Raw genomic sequence first — 14,199 nt, 5'->3', positions numbered from 1 at the left:
AATATACTATGTTATATAGTATATATGCTATACTACATGTTATATAGTATATGATAAAATAATATCTCATATCATACATAAATATACATAATATATAGTATAGAATATATTATATAGCATATATTGTTTTTATTATTATTATTTTATTTGGGCAAGATTTGTTTTGAACTCATAGGTTCAAATGAAAACTTTTAAAAAACATTTTTTAAATGTTTTCAGAAGCAATGCCCAGAAGGCTGGACATTGGGAAGGCAACATGATATGTCCTAAAGTCAGGAACAAGGAAGGCCTGGCCCTCTTTTGCAATGTCTAGAGTCTCATGCTGGCAGAGGCAGAAGGCTACTAAGGCTAAGTGATCCAGCCTTTAGGTTTGATAGGTCTGAGTTCGCATCCTAGCTTTGTACTTAATACATGCTTTGTGACCTTGGACAAAAAAAGTGAATCTCAGTGTGCCTCAGTTTCCTCATTATAAAATAGAGACACAGTGACCCCTAACCTTATGGTGGGCAATGATGAGGTTACATGAGAAAAGGTTGTAAACTCTCAGGCATAAATAAACTCTCACCTCATAGACAATAAAATAGCTATTATACTCCCATTCCTTTTTGCACTGATTGTTCCAATTCGTTTCCCATCTGTGAAACAGAAACAATGATATATAAGACACCAGAATTGCTGTGTAATTAACTTTAAAAAAAAAACCAGACCCAGGCACCAGTGGCTCATTCCTATAATCCTAGCTACTTAGGATGTTGAGATCTGAGGATCACAGTTTAAATCCAGCCAGACAGGAAAGTCAGTGAGACTGTTATCTCCAGTTAACCACAAAAAGTCAGAAGTGGAACTGTGGCTCTAGTGGTAGAGTGTTAGCTTTGAACACAAAAGCTCTGGGACCGCCCAGGCCCATAGCTCAAGCTTTAGGACCTGCCAAAAAAAAATTTTTTTTTAATCTGTGTTAAAGTGGTTTCTAAGTCCAGAATTGTGTTCATCATGTCACCCAGTGTCCAGAGTCTTGAACACAGCCAGGGTTATATTGTTGGTGATATAACCTACTGTTGTGAGCTTTTTCTTCCAGGCCCCTTGTCTCTTTCCTAGTCTTCCTGTCCCCAAACTTTCTAAATGTGGCTGAAATGGGATGGTCCTTGGGATTTCCCCAGGGGCAAGAGGTGAATGCTGGAAGAATCGGCCTGACCATCATCATCGCAGGAATGCTTGGGGCTATGCTCTCAGGTCTCTGGCTGGATAAGTCCAAAACCTACAAGTAAGTGACTCTTGTTCATTGGCTCAGAAGTAGGGACCCACTGTTTGAATGACACATTCATTAGCAGCAGGGCTCAAAAACTTTGGGTGTGGCAGCTGGAAGTCTGAGTAGTCAAGCAAGGCAGTTCAAATTTAGTTTCTCGGAGCCTCACTTTCCTCATTCTCGTGTGCAGATTGTGCACACGAGAAGACTAGCTCCATCCTCTTCCCCATTCCTAGCCAACTAGGAGCCTTGTAGCAGGGGCAGAAGAGAGAAATAGGAAAAAGATTGTAACTTTTAAGTAGGCACCATGGAGAGGGAGGGCAGGCCAAGGAAGAGGGTAAATGCAGATGAATACAGTTGAAGTCATTTATTTGCAGGTATGAAAATAGAATGATGAAACCGGTTAAAATAGTTTTAAGGAGGATAAGGTTAAAGGAGAGTGACAGAAAGGGTGAAGTCGATCAGGTTGCATTGTGCACATGTGTGGAAAATGTCACTCAAAAATGGCCTTGCACAATTAATGTATGCTAATATAAAGAAAAGGAAAATGAATGTGAAACAAATATCAACTGGTGGAAAGTTTGTGGATGGCTCCAAGAGTGAGATAAGGCAGTGATTTCACGGTACTCTTGCCATGGCTCCCAGAGTTCCAGTGATATCAACTTGTGCTCTAAGTTTACAGTGTGAATTATCGTGTATTCATTTCTATCTTATTGGTAAATATCATGATATATTTTGGACCTGAACACCCAGTGCATTTCTAAGAGCCCCAGAGCTCGTTAAAAAGCTTCCATGTAAATCCAGCTACTTGGGAAGCAATGAGGTAGAGGTCTGAGGCCTACCTGAGCTACAAATATGAGACCCTCATCTCCACCAACAAGCTAGCTGTGATGCTCTGTGTTTGTGAGCACAGCTACAGAGAGACATAGGTTAGGAGGATTGTGGTCTGAGCCTGGCCTCAGGCAAAAGCATGAGACCCTATCCAAAAAAACTAAAGGAAAAAAGGGCTAGGGCTCAAATGGAAGCATGCTAAGCAAACACTATATCACTAAGCTAATTCCCAGCCTTGTCCTTGACTTCTTGTGATTTTCTGGTGCTCCCCATGCCTAGGTACTCAATTAATACAGGCTGGTGGGACAGCTGCCAGTATTATCCTCAGCTGGGACAGAGCTATATTCTGGGCTGCTTTATTAAGGCCTCCAAAGTTCCCAGCGTCTGGAGGTGACAGACAGTAGCAGACCTGTTTCCAGCCACACAGACTTGCTGCTATGAGGCTCTGGTCAGATCAGGTCAACCTCTGGTCATGGCTATCCTAGTCAAAGGCCAGTTGAGGTCTCTCTTAGGGATGTGGTTGTTTGGTGGGGCTTGGCTGCCATCTCGTCTCTGCCATCTGCTAGTTGCTTGCTTTGGCCAGATGCAAGACCAGTGAGGACTGGCCACCCTCAGATTAGTGGACAGCAGTGTCCCTTCTTCCAGGCTTGCTTTGTAGAAGGAAAAGGGAGGGATTGGAATGTTGGCTGGGCTGGGATGTGGGCAGCCAGATGACTCAGACAAAATTACAAACAGAATGAAAGGCTTGGGAAGACACTTGCTCAGCCCACTTCAGAGCTTAGGTATCAGTAGCTCTAAGTGTGTCTCCATGTCCAATCCTGTGGTCAGCTGCTTCCCTCTCCCCAGGTCTCCTGTGTGTCCATTTTGGCTCGAGGGCTGGAAATTGTTGGTGAGGCCCATTTATCTGAGGCAAGGACTAGAAAGTTTTTCTAAACTTGTCAGTGGTTTAAAGTTAAGTAAATGTGGCAGAAACAAGTTCAGCATCTGGTGAGCTTGTAGAATCACTGAGATATTGTGTCCTTGAAGTCGCTTTCTTCGGGATAGTGGGCAGAGGCCAGAAAGAGACACTTCATCTCAGTAACTGCTTTGAAGTACCAGGTCAAAGGGAAACAGAGGTCAAGGCTCTGTCCTTGACCTCATCCAAGAATGCAATCACACATTATTACTTGTATGGGTAGCAAGAGACAACACTGGGGCTTCCTGGCTCTGCGTTCAAATTCCAGCTCTGAGTGTACTCAGCCAATGACTTTGAACAAATCACTAGCCTCAGTTTCCTTACTGGTAAAATTAGGGATGGACATATGTTTCTTATACGATTTTTTTTGGGGGGGGGTAAGAATTGAATTGAAATCATAAACACACATAAAGGGTTTTAATAGAATTTGGGATCCAGTATGCACAGGTCTGAGTGTGATGAAACTGTGTGTGTGCTGGTGACCCACTGTGTTTGTGCCTTCAGGGGTGGCAGCAAGGGCTGCAGCTGTCATCCTCTATATCACGATGGTCTTGGCAGGAGGGTAGAGGAGGATGCACAGCCTGAGCCAGGCAGGAGGCCGAGCAAGACCTTGTCAACGGGAGGCAGTGCCTTCTGGGAGGGGGGCCTAGAGAGAGAAGCCCGTGGGGGCTCCACAACACAGAACTCACTTAGGAAAGCTGGCAAGGAGCGAGTAGAGGTTTTGCTTTGGTTTTGAAATCATGCCCTTAGTCCTGGGGTAGAGAATGTTTGTTTTCTGAGTTCTCCTGTCAGGAGCAGAGTAGTTTAGATTCAATTGAAAAAGTTGTGCTGTGCTGTGCAAGTGACAACAGGAAAGACTTACCAAGAAAAGAACATCTGAAACTCAGATCTCTGCCTATTGTTTCTGTGGGGTCTCAGGGCAAAGCCAACAGGCAGAATTGGATGACTTGTGCGGTAGTCCTGGGCTCTGCTGCACTGTGACCAGGCTAAATGTTTATCCCGATTTGTTTCTGGTGGGAGTTAAGAGAAGGAAAAGGGCCGAGCTGCTCTTATCTGTGGGTAGGGCATGGCAGCTTGTGTAAGGATTCTGTGGGAAGAGAGCATAATCTAGTGAAATTGATTGTGTGTGTGTGTGTGTGTGTGTGTGTGTGTGTGTGTGTGTGTGATGGATCTTGAACTCAGGGCCTAGGTTCTACCCCTGAGCTCTTTTGCTCAAGGCTAGTGTTCTACCACTTTGAGCCACAGCACCACTTCTGGTTTTCTGGTGGTTAATTGGCAATAAGAGTCTCACAAACTTTCCTTCCCCAGCTGGCTTTGAGCTGTGATCCTCAGAACTCAGCCTCCTTAGTACCGAGGATTACAGGCATGAGCCAGCACCCAGCTTGGAATTGGTATTTGCTAGTCTTACCTTTTGTAACACTAATCAGGATATAATTCAATAATTACTTATTGCCAAACAGGTATGGTGGCACGCGTCTGGAATCCTAGCTTTTTGGGAGGTAGCAATAAGAGGATAACAGTGTGAAACAAGCTCGTGGGACCCTATCTCAACTATAAACCATGTGTGGTGTGCATGAATGCAATATCAGCTATTCAGGAGCCAGATGTAGAAAGATCATGGTCTGAGGTCATTCAAACAAAGGTACAAAACCATGTCTGCAAAGAAAGTCAAACTAAAAGCAAAAGCCCTTGACAACATGGCTTAAGATGTGGAGTTACTTGTTCAAGCATGAGGCTTTGCATCCAATTTCCCAGTACTGCCAAATAATAGTAACGGTTATTATTTGTCATTGTAAATAAAATTGTTGATAAAAAATTAACATTACATTCATGATGTCCCAGCCCAGAGCCCAGAGCTTAATATACTAGTATCCTGTAGACATTTAAGGAATGAATGATCTTGCTATATAACTTCTTTGTCATACTTATAGGGAGACAACCCTGGTGGTCTATGTCATGACCCTGGTGGGCATGGTAGTATATACATTCACCTTGAACCTGAGACACCTGTGGGTCGTGTTCATCACTGCTGGTACAATGGGGTAAGTTTAATTGAAACTGTTTAGTTGAAAACACCATTGCATGGATCCCAGCACTTCCAGTATGCTAGAATGCCACATAGACCCCCTGCTGCCTTGGACATGTGGAAAGGGTACACAGGGGCCTTGATACTACTTGCAGTATGCTAGGCAGCCTGTGCTCTTCTGCTGGGGTGGAGTGAAACATGTTCTATGCCCTTTAAGACCTCTGGGATGCTAAGGAATGATTAATATCTCTTAGCTTTGCCTGGGAACACAGTGGGTCAATGATGGTACACAGGGCTCAGAATCAGAAGTTTGGAGCCCGAGTCTAAGTTCTAATGGTGACTGCTGTCATAGACAGGCCAATCAACTGTTCTGAGCTTCAGTTTCTCATCTGTCAATGAAAGTAAGTGTGTCCTGCTTTGTCGAGTTGGAGGGATTGAGAGAGACCAGTGTCTTATGCCTGTAATCCTAGCTACTCAGGAGGTTGAGATATGAGGATAGTGGTTCAAAACCAGCCTGGGAAGAACATCCATGAGACGCTTATCTTCAATAAACTACCAAAAAGCTGAAAGTAGAGCTGTGGCTCAAGTGGTAGAACACTAGTCTTGAGCAAAAAAAGCTCAGGGACAGCTCCCAGGTCCTGAGTTCAAGCCCCAGAACCTACACACACACACACACACACAATTCAGGATATGAGAACAGTAAAGGGTGATACAGATGGAAAGAATTAGAAGTGAAAATTTCTAGATCTATTGTTTGAAGAAATGTATGAATCAGCACTCCTTTCACAAGGGTCTATGCCACACTTCACCCCTCAGTTACTTTCTTTTGGCAGTGCCACTGTGTATGTGAGTAGAGGAGAGACACCTCAGACACTTGGTCCTGCCAGATGGCTACTCTCTGGAGGGATATGCCAAAGATGAGCTCTTTCTTGGTTTCAGAGAGCCATGAAGATGCTGCCCAATTCCAGAGTCTTTCCACTTCCTACACAGGGTCTCTTGGCTGAAAGTGAAACATATCAGACATTCTTTTTTTTTTTTTTTTTGTGGCTGTTATGCTTTTAACGGAGAGGTATAAAATGCATCAATGCAAAAGAATGTTTCACATACTTGTCAGCATAGTGATTAATAATGTAAAATACAGTGCTTAAGAGCCCAAAAGAGAAACCACAAAATTTTCTGCAACCTAAGATGCTGGAAAGACTCAAGTTGATTTGAACCCACCACCTTTATATTAGTAATTCTCAATGGTATCTGAGGGTGGGGGTGGGGGGAGAAGAAAATAAAGATTCTTTATAGCACACATCAGATATTCTTGCCTTTCTGTAAATGTTGCCATTGCTGGCTGCAAAAACATCCCTGGAGGATCCTATGTATCTGAGCATAAGGCATACTAGTCTACAGAATCCTCTTTCCTTGGTATGGCCATTTGGGGATGGCCAGATTGTTTATGGGCCTGGCATAGCTCACTGGAAGAGGGAGGGTAGGAGAGGCAGTGGGTCCCATCCTTGTTCTGCAAGCTCTCTGTTGCCATGTTCTCTGCTCTGGACTTCAGCTTCTTCATGACTGGCTATCTCCCGCTGGGATTTGAGTTTGCCGTGGAGCTCACGTACCCAGAATCCGAGGGAATGTCATCTGGCCTCCTCAATGTGTCTGCACAGGTAGAGAAGCTAAGTTTCCTCTTTGTTCTCTGCCCAGCTTGACTGGTGTTACCATATGGCAGCTCAGTTCTCCCCAGGAGCTCGTGGACTGGACTCTAGTTTCTAATCTCTCTTATGCTTTGCCAGGTATTTGGGATCATCTTCACCATTGCTCAGGGCCAGATTATTGAAAACTATGGCACCTTGCCTGGGAATATCTTCCTCTGTGTATTCCTTGCCCTTGGGGCAGCTCTCACTGGTAAGTAGGGTGGGGGTGCTGAGAGTCAGAGGAGGCTCAGGCTTTTGGTAATTTGGGACTGTAGTGTATAGATGGGAAATGCACATGCAGGAGGACAGGTAGAAACGATCGTTAGGAAATCATTTTAGGAGGTAGTAGCAGGATTGTGTGGGATGTGAAGAAGTCTTGGGGTCAGACAGCCTATTCATACGTGAAGACAGACTGACACTGACCTCTGTGGCTGTTGGATATGTGGAACAATCTCTGGGAATCTAATCTGTAAAATTAAGATAGCTGGTGATGGGTAGAGCAATGTGTGTAAAGTTCTAGCACTATAAAAGACTTAAAGGGACTTTTAAGGGAAATGACCCATCTGAAAGAGAAGGCCAGCGTCATTATTGGATTCTGTCTCTCAGGGACAGCAGTGGTGCTTGGGCTTTAGTGAGTTGATTCACTTGAGATATCTGTTCACCTCTCTCAGGTGAACTTGACCATTGAATCTGCTTGATAACTCTTGTCTTTGCCATTCAGCTTTCATTAGGGCAGATCTCCGGAGGCAGAAGGCAAACAAAGATGTTCCTGAGATTGTGAGTATGAGGAGCTTCATGGGTACAAGATCTGGGTCCTGAGGCCAGTGATGAAGCTGAGCCAACGCAGGTGGGGGTCATGGGGGCTTCCAGAGGGTCTGGTTTTGTGATGGCTCCTAGGCCAGCTCACCCTGTACACATACATTCAAAGGGTTTCCTCAGTGGCTGTTGGTTCTGCCATTGCTTTTCTGCTGGTCATTTCTGGGCTCTTTCTCCCACTTTCTACCCTTCTGGCTCCTTGCTCTTGTCCCCAGAACATACTATGGTCATCCACTCCTTGCCATATTAAGGTTTTTGGAGTTTTGTGACTAATATGTTGGAAGATGACTCTTTGGACAAGTTCTGTCTGTGGCATTTCTTGGAGAAATGGATTTGTGGTCAAATATGTTTTTGAGTTTCTAACTGTTGCTAACTATTCTCTAGGAATGTACTGTCAGTTCAACCAATGTGCATTACTGTAGCACTGTAGAGGTGTGCTAAGGCTGAGTATTCCTCATGTTGATAGTCTTGGCCAATTTTCAAAGGCAAAACTAGTTTTCTGCAAGAGATGATTTTAGTACTTAAAGATATGTGTTGGCAGATAGACGAGAATCTTCAGTTCTTCAATATTTGTCTCCAGATGCCATGTGCTGGCATCTGAGCTGGCAGGCATCTGAGGCCCAGCAGGGGGAGGAGCCTAGGGGAAGAACTTCACCAGGAGACAGAGAGACAAACCTTAAAGCAAAAATGATGCTCTGTGGACTTGCATGAGGATCAAGAGCCACTGTGGACAGAGGCTTGTGCCTGTGTTACATACAGAGACATACTGATTGAATACACTTTGGTCAATAAGTAGATAAAAAGCTTAGGAAAGGGTATCTGTAATAAAGCAGGGCAGATTAATTTGGGGGGGAGTAAAAAAAGATACATTGTGTCTAGTGTCATGAGATTTTGCCCTGTTACTGGCAGATAGAGGTGAACAAGAATACAGAAATCCCCTATCATTTTATCCTGTACATTTATTTTCTCATGTTGACATCTACGTACCTGTAGTTTATGTATGTTTAATTTTCTACTCTACTTGTTTGCTTAAGACAGCTTGATAAACCCTGCAAACAGTTATAGTCTACTACAACCTTATGTCTGCAATATACATATTTCTATCTTGTTGGTACCCTTCCAGGTGTTCTAATATTTCCTTAGTCTTGAAACCATAGTGGGTCTGCCTGGTCCAAGTTTGTCAATCATAGTTGTTGGCTTTGCTTGAGTCTGGTATGTTGGAAACTGTGCTGAGTAGCTGAATAGAAGCCTTAAGTTTCAGTCATGATTCTCACTTGTCTCATGTCCTTGGATAATTCACTATGTGTTTCTGGATCTTACTGACAGAGTCAGTGACAACTTGGTATTAAGGGGAAGTAAGATCATGCTAGGGCTGACACTGGCAAGGAAGCTGCCACTGCCACAGGGCGTGCCTCCTCTGAAGCTGGGTCATTATGTGTACCTCATGTGGGTCAGTGAAACTCAAGGAGTTGCAGACAAAAAATGTCAGAATCAGGCACCATATTTGTCTCTTTCCTTTCCCTCATCTCTCTCTCTCTCTCTCTCTCTCTCTCTCTCTCCTCCCCCCACCCCCCACCCGTGATGTCAATAGTAGAGCTTAAACTCAGAGCTAGGGTACTCTTCTTTAGCTGTTTTGCTCAAAGCTAGTGCTCTCCCACTTGAACCACACCTCCACATATGGCCTTTTGATGGTTAATCAGCTTATAAGGGTTTGTGGACTTTCCTGACCTGGCTGGCTTCAAACCATGATCCTCAAATCTCAGTGTCCTGGGTAGCTAGGATTACAGGCGTGAGCTTCCAGCACCCAGTTCAGATCTCTTTACAAAAACGAGATGTGTAGTTTCAACAAAAAGAGAGATAAGGCTAATGACTGTCCTTGAGTTTTTGCTTTGAGTTTTCCATTTTTCTTCCAGCACATAGATAGATGGTAGCTATGCTTCAGTCCCTACAAGCCTGTTTCTGGTAGTAATTTCAAGGCAATGGCTTCGGAGGCAGCAGGTACCTGTGCAATGTATGCTGTATATGCTGGAGAGCTGCTGGCAATGGGCATCAGTTGTCTGACTAGCCTCATGCCTGAGGCTAGTCTGATGCTTAGCAAGACTGAGGAAGGGAAAGGGGCATATGTAGAGCTGTTGCCCATGCCATAGAATGACCAGGATGCCCTCCATCTGTTCAGCTGGTACTGACCTTAGTTTGGCCCTGCCCCTGCCCCTTTAGGCCTTGAATCGTGTTGACTGGGCAGTACTGTGTCTGTGCCCAAGGCCTTTTGCTAATTAGAAGATCATTTTTTGCTTTTGTGAGACAGGGTCTCATTGTATATCCCAGGCTGGCCTTGAATTTTTGATCTTCCTGTCTCAGTGCTGGGATTATAGGCATGTACCACCATGCCTGGGTCAAACAAAGCATTTCTTAAAACAGCAGCCAAATTCTTGAGTTGATAGTATTTACCTGGGACCTAAGAGAATTTCCAGGTCATACTTAATTTCAAACCCACATAATACGAATAAATCAATCCAATGCTATGATTTCCTTGGTAAAACCAAGGGCAAACTGCTTCTTAGCCTATGTTCCCCTAGGCATGAAGTACAAATATGTAGCCATTGAGTTTATATAGACAGTTACATGTGGTACCTTTAAAACACTGTCTTTGTGGGTTTTTGTTTTTTTTTTGGTTGGTCAGGGGGCTTGAACTCTGGTCTTAGGCACTCTCCCTGTGCTCTTCAGCTCAAGGTTAGCACTCTACCATTTGAGCTACAGTGCCACTTCCAGCTTTTTCTGTTTGCGTGGTGGAATTGAACCCAGGGCCTCATGCATGCAAGGCAAGCACTCTATCACTGAGCCACTTTCCCAGCCCATCTTTGTGTTTTTGGTTTTTTTTCCCCCATGAACATTATGATGCTACTTCTCGTCATGGGGGCCACCTCTGAATGGAAGCCATAGGCCTGGCATGTTGGGCAGCTAGTTGGTGGTGTGTGGTGGAGTTTCTGGCTATCAGGATGGGGAGGCAGGGTGGGATTTGCTTGTTTTAATCCCAACAGTGAACCTGAGGCACTGTACTTGGGATGAGTGGGATGGTTTGGTGGCCCTAGCATCATAGGAAATTGGCCTTTATCTTTGCAGAGGTCTGATGAGGTGATATACCTAACTAAGCATGCTCTAGGTAGGACCAGTTGTTTCTTGATCCTTTCAGTTGCTTCTGGGGGTAGAATGGACACTGGCTCATGCTCCCACTGGTTAGAGTCATAGCCAGGCAGTTGCTCCAGCCAGGGAAGGGTACCTTGCTTTGCCTCACAGGGCTACCTGCTTGCTTTGCCTTGCAGAAAGTCCAGGAGGAGGAGGAAAGCAACACCAGCAAGGTGCCCACGATTGTGTCAGAGCATCATCTCTGATGGAGACATGGCAGCCACTCAGGAACCATGAACACCCACTTGTTCATTCCACTCAGCTCACTGCCAGCAGAAAGACCTTCATTGGGACAGCTTCTGGAGGGAAGCGGCTGCAGTATTTGTGGCTGGCATGGCAGTGCCCATGCCTCCTGGAACCCACTCAAGAGCTTGGATGCTTCGTGGAGGAAAGTCGGACCTTCCATCAAATGCAGATTGGATTATTGCCCCCTTCTCTATTAGGTCATGGGTGCTGGTTTGGGGAGAGGCTGATAGAGGGTGCTGGAGTCTAATGTTGCTTGATTTTTTTCCCTTTCTCTAGCCCCTTCCTCTCTTCTGGAGAATACTTGGAAAATTATCACAAGAAGAAAGCTTACTCAGGATATTCACTTTTTCTATTGTCTCAAGACCTTCCCATAAAGCCCAGTTCTCATGAACAAGGGGCCAGCTGCTCTGCCTGGGGAAGAGTCATTCCTCAGCCTGAGTCATTGGACAAACCACTCAAGGGCACAGAGAGAAGGCACAATGGGAACAACTTCCATGGAACAACCCCATCAGGGCAATTCCCTCAGACTCTTGGCCCAACCCCATTCTCCTGGTCTGATGTTGGAATCTGTCTCCAGACCCTCTTTCTTAAGCGCTGATCAGACAAAATATCAATAAACTTGGCCAAATTTGATTGTAGTCCTGCAGGGGGTACTGTATCACCTAGGGGCCAAGAAGGTGCAGGGTGAGTTTGTGAAGATCTGCATTTGGGAACTCTGCTAGCCTGACTTGTGTTTTCATACAAAAAAAAGTCTTTGGCCAGGGACTGCTGTGTGTCCAAGTTCACCTAGTCTACTTTTGTCTGGACATTGCATTATCCCGAGGGGATAATCACAGCTAATCTCAAACATTCCACTCTGGCAAAGCTAAGGCTGCTTCTGAGAGATGAGAGGAAACGGGTAGCCAGGAAGTCATCTTTTGCAATGGGCGTTGAGTTAGCTTGAATTGTAAACATATCTCGTCTCTGGTGGAGGCGATATTTGCGCACCCAACCTTCTCTTCATCTCCTGCTAGTGATGATCTTTATCAGATAACCTCAACCTCAAGTGATTCCCTTTAAAGCAATTCCAGTTGAGCTTTTTCCTACCTAGCCTGCTGTGTGGCCCTACTCCTGGGCTTAGTATCTTCTGAACATAAGAAGAGATCTTAGCTAATTTTTCCAGGGTATTGAGTAGCTGTGGTTATGACCATGATGCTGTCTGAATTTAGTCTCTCTCATGATCTCAGAGGAGCCTGGGCTGGTGTTATTGGGCTGTGTGTGTGTATACACAGATCTGCACATGGAGGGGCAGAATTCCCTGTATAAGTAATACATGAAATTCACACTTTAGGTGGAAGGAGTGGGAAGGGTATCTACCTTTTTAATGGGAGAAAGATGTTTATTCAACTGCTCAAAAAATGTATTAACATTGTTTACTGAATCCATTGCTCTATTTTAAAAAGATAATTTGTATTTTCTATTTGTAACATCAGATGTCTTAAGGCAATAAAGATTCTCAAAGTGGTCTGTGATTATCTTAATTTTCTTTTTTTCTTCTTTTTCTTTTTTTTTGGGGGGGGGCAGGAGCTTGAACTCAGGGCCTGGGCACTGTCTCTGAGTTATTTTGCTCAAGGCTATCATTCTACCACATGAACCACAGCTCCACTTTGGGCTTTTAGGTGGTTAATTGGAGATAAGAATCTCTTATTTTGCTGCTTGGGCTGGCTTTGAACTGCAATCCTCAGTTCTCAGCCTCCTGAGCAGCTAGGATTACAGGCATGAGCCACTGGCTATCTTACATTTCTGAGGACTGAGGTATGGCGAGGTTAAAAGGCTGGTAGAGGAGTAACTGTGACACCCCCCTTGTAGAAGCATGCTCCATCTGTTGGCATGGGCGCTACTCTCTATAAAAGAGTCTCTATATCTGAAGGTTCCGGTCTACCCACACAGAAGACTACAACTCTGTGGCTAGCCTGTGACCTTGACCTTTCTTCCTACTGTGTACACTCTGGAATGTGATCCCTGATGAGATGGCCCACTGTTGTCTCTGGCTCTGCCTCAAAGGGCGGCTGAAGTGTTGTTCCACAACCACCCCATTCCTGTACCAGCTTGCTCAGACTTGAGTCAACAGGTCAGTTCCCGTAGTCGCCTGCAGTTTCTGGCTACTGATTTCCTCCTCAATTGTCTGTCTTCACAGCTGTGCTCAGGTCACATCTGTTATTTGCGGATGTCAATGCTGTAGTTTTCTGCATGACTCTTCCCTCCAGAGGTACCATGTGCTCATTGCATTCTAGCACCAGTCATTAGCAATTCTTAGGTGGAGAGAGGCAATATTCTAATTCTACTATTTTGTGTGTGTGTGTGTGCGCTTGCGTGCGCCTGTCCTGGGGCTTGAACACAAGGCCTGGATGCTGTCCCTAAGCTATTGTGCTCAAGGCTAGAGCTCTACTACCTGAGTCACAGCTCCACTTCCTGCTTTTTGGTGGTTCAATGGAGATAAGAGTCTCATGGACTTCCCTGCCTGAGCTGGCTTTGAACTACAATCCTCAGATCTTAGTCTTTTGAGTAGCTAGGATTATAGGCATGCCACCAGCACCTGGCACTATACTTATTTTGGGTAGTACTGAGGTTTCAAGTCAGCGGCCTTCAACTTGCTATGCAGGTGCTCTACTGCTTGAGCCTCACCTCCAACCTTTTTTACCTTATTCTTCAGGGAAGATCTTGTGCTTTTACCTGGGGCCAGTCTCAGACCAATATCCTTATGGCCTTCCATATATCTGGAGTCACATGCACACACTACCATGCTGGCTTCTTGATTTAGATGGGGTTTGACTCAATCTGGACTTGAACCCATCTTCCCAATCTCCTCCTGAGTAGCTGGGATCACAGGCATAATGATTTATCAGGGAAGGGACTGAGTCTGCTACACATAATGCCTGTTTTCCACCCAAATTGTCACTTTAGAACCTTCTGGATCTTACCTATTCTCACATGCAATTGCATTTCCATGTGCACACCTAGAGGATCCACATCATCTTACACTTTCACTCCTTTCTCAGTGGTCTCCAGGTGGATTTATATATTCATGTTAATTCTATAATTTTTTTTTTCTTTTTTGTTAGTCATGGGGCTTGAACTCTGGGCCTGGGCACTGTCCCTCAGCTCTTCAGCTCAAGGCTAGTGGTGCCACGGCACCACTTCCTGTTTCCTGAGTGGTTTATTGGAGGTAAGAGTC

The 14,199-nt window shown here is 44.8% G+C and overlaps 1 protein-coding gene across 1 annotated transcript in view; it reads left to right on the top strand.

Moving 5' to 3' along the window:
* The window catches only part of Flvcr2 (FLVCR heme transporter 2), a 50,464-nt gene extending 37,975 nt beyond the window's left edge, over nucleotides 1-12,489 (top strand). Inside the window, exons 5-10 of the mRNA XM_042692823.1 lie at nucleotides 1,158-1,261; nucleotides 4,961-5,071; nucleotides 6,608-6,713; nucleotides 6,840-6,951; nucleotides 7,462-7,517; nucleotides 10,877-12,489. Coding sequence (XP_042548757.1) covers nucleotides 1,158-1,261; nucleotides 4,961-5,071; nucleotides 6,608-6,713; nucleotides 6,840-6,951; nucleotides 7,462-7,517; nucleotides 10,877-10,945 — 558 coding nt within the window. The 3' untranslated portion in view covers nucleotides 10,946-12,489. The remainder of the gene's footprint in view (nucleotides 1-1,157; nucleotides 1,262-4,960; nucleotides 5,072-6,607; nucleotides 6,714-6,839; nucleotides 6,952-7,461; nucleotides 7,518-10,876) is intronic.
* Nucleotides 12,490-14,199: the final 1,710 nt, after the last annotated feature.

This window comes from Dipodomys spectabilis, unplaced genomic scaffold (assembly GCF_019054845.1).
Source record: "Dipodomys spectabilis isolate Male_0828 unplaced genomic scaffold, ASM1905484v1 ptg000157l, whole genome shotgun sequence".
Taxonomy (NCBI): Eukaryota; Metazoa; Chordata; class Mammalia; order Rodentia; family Heteromyidae; genus Dipodomys; species Dipodomys spectabilis.
This window is presented reverse-complemented; position numbering and strand designations above follow the sequence as displayed.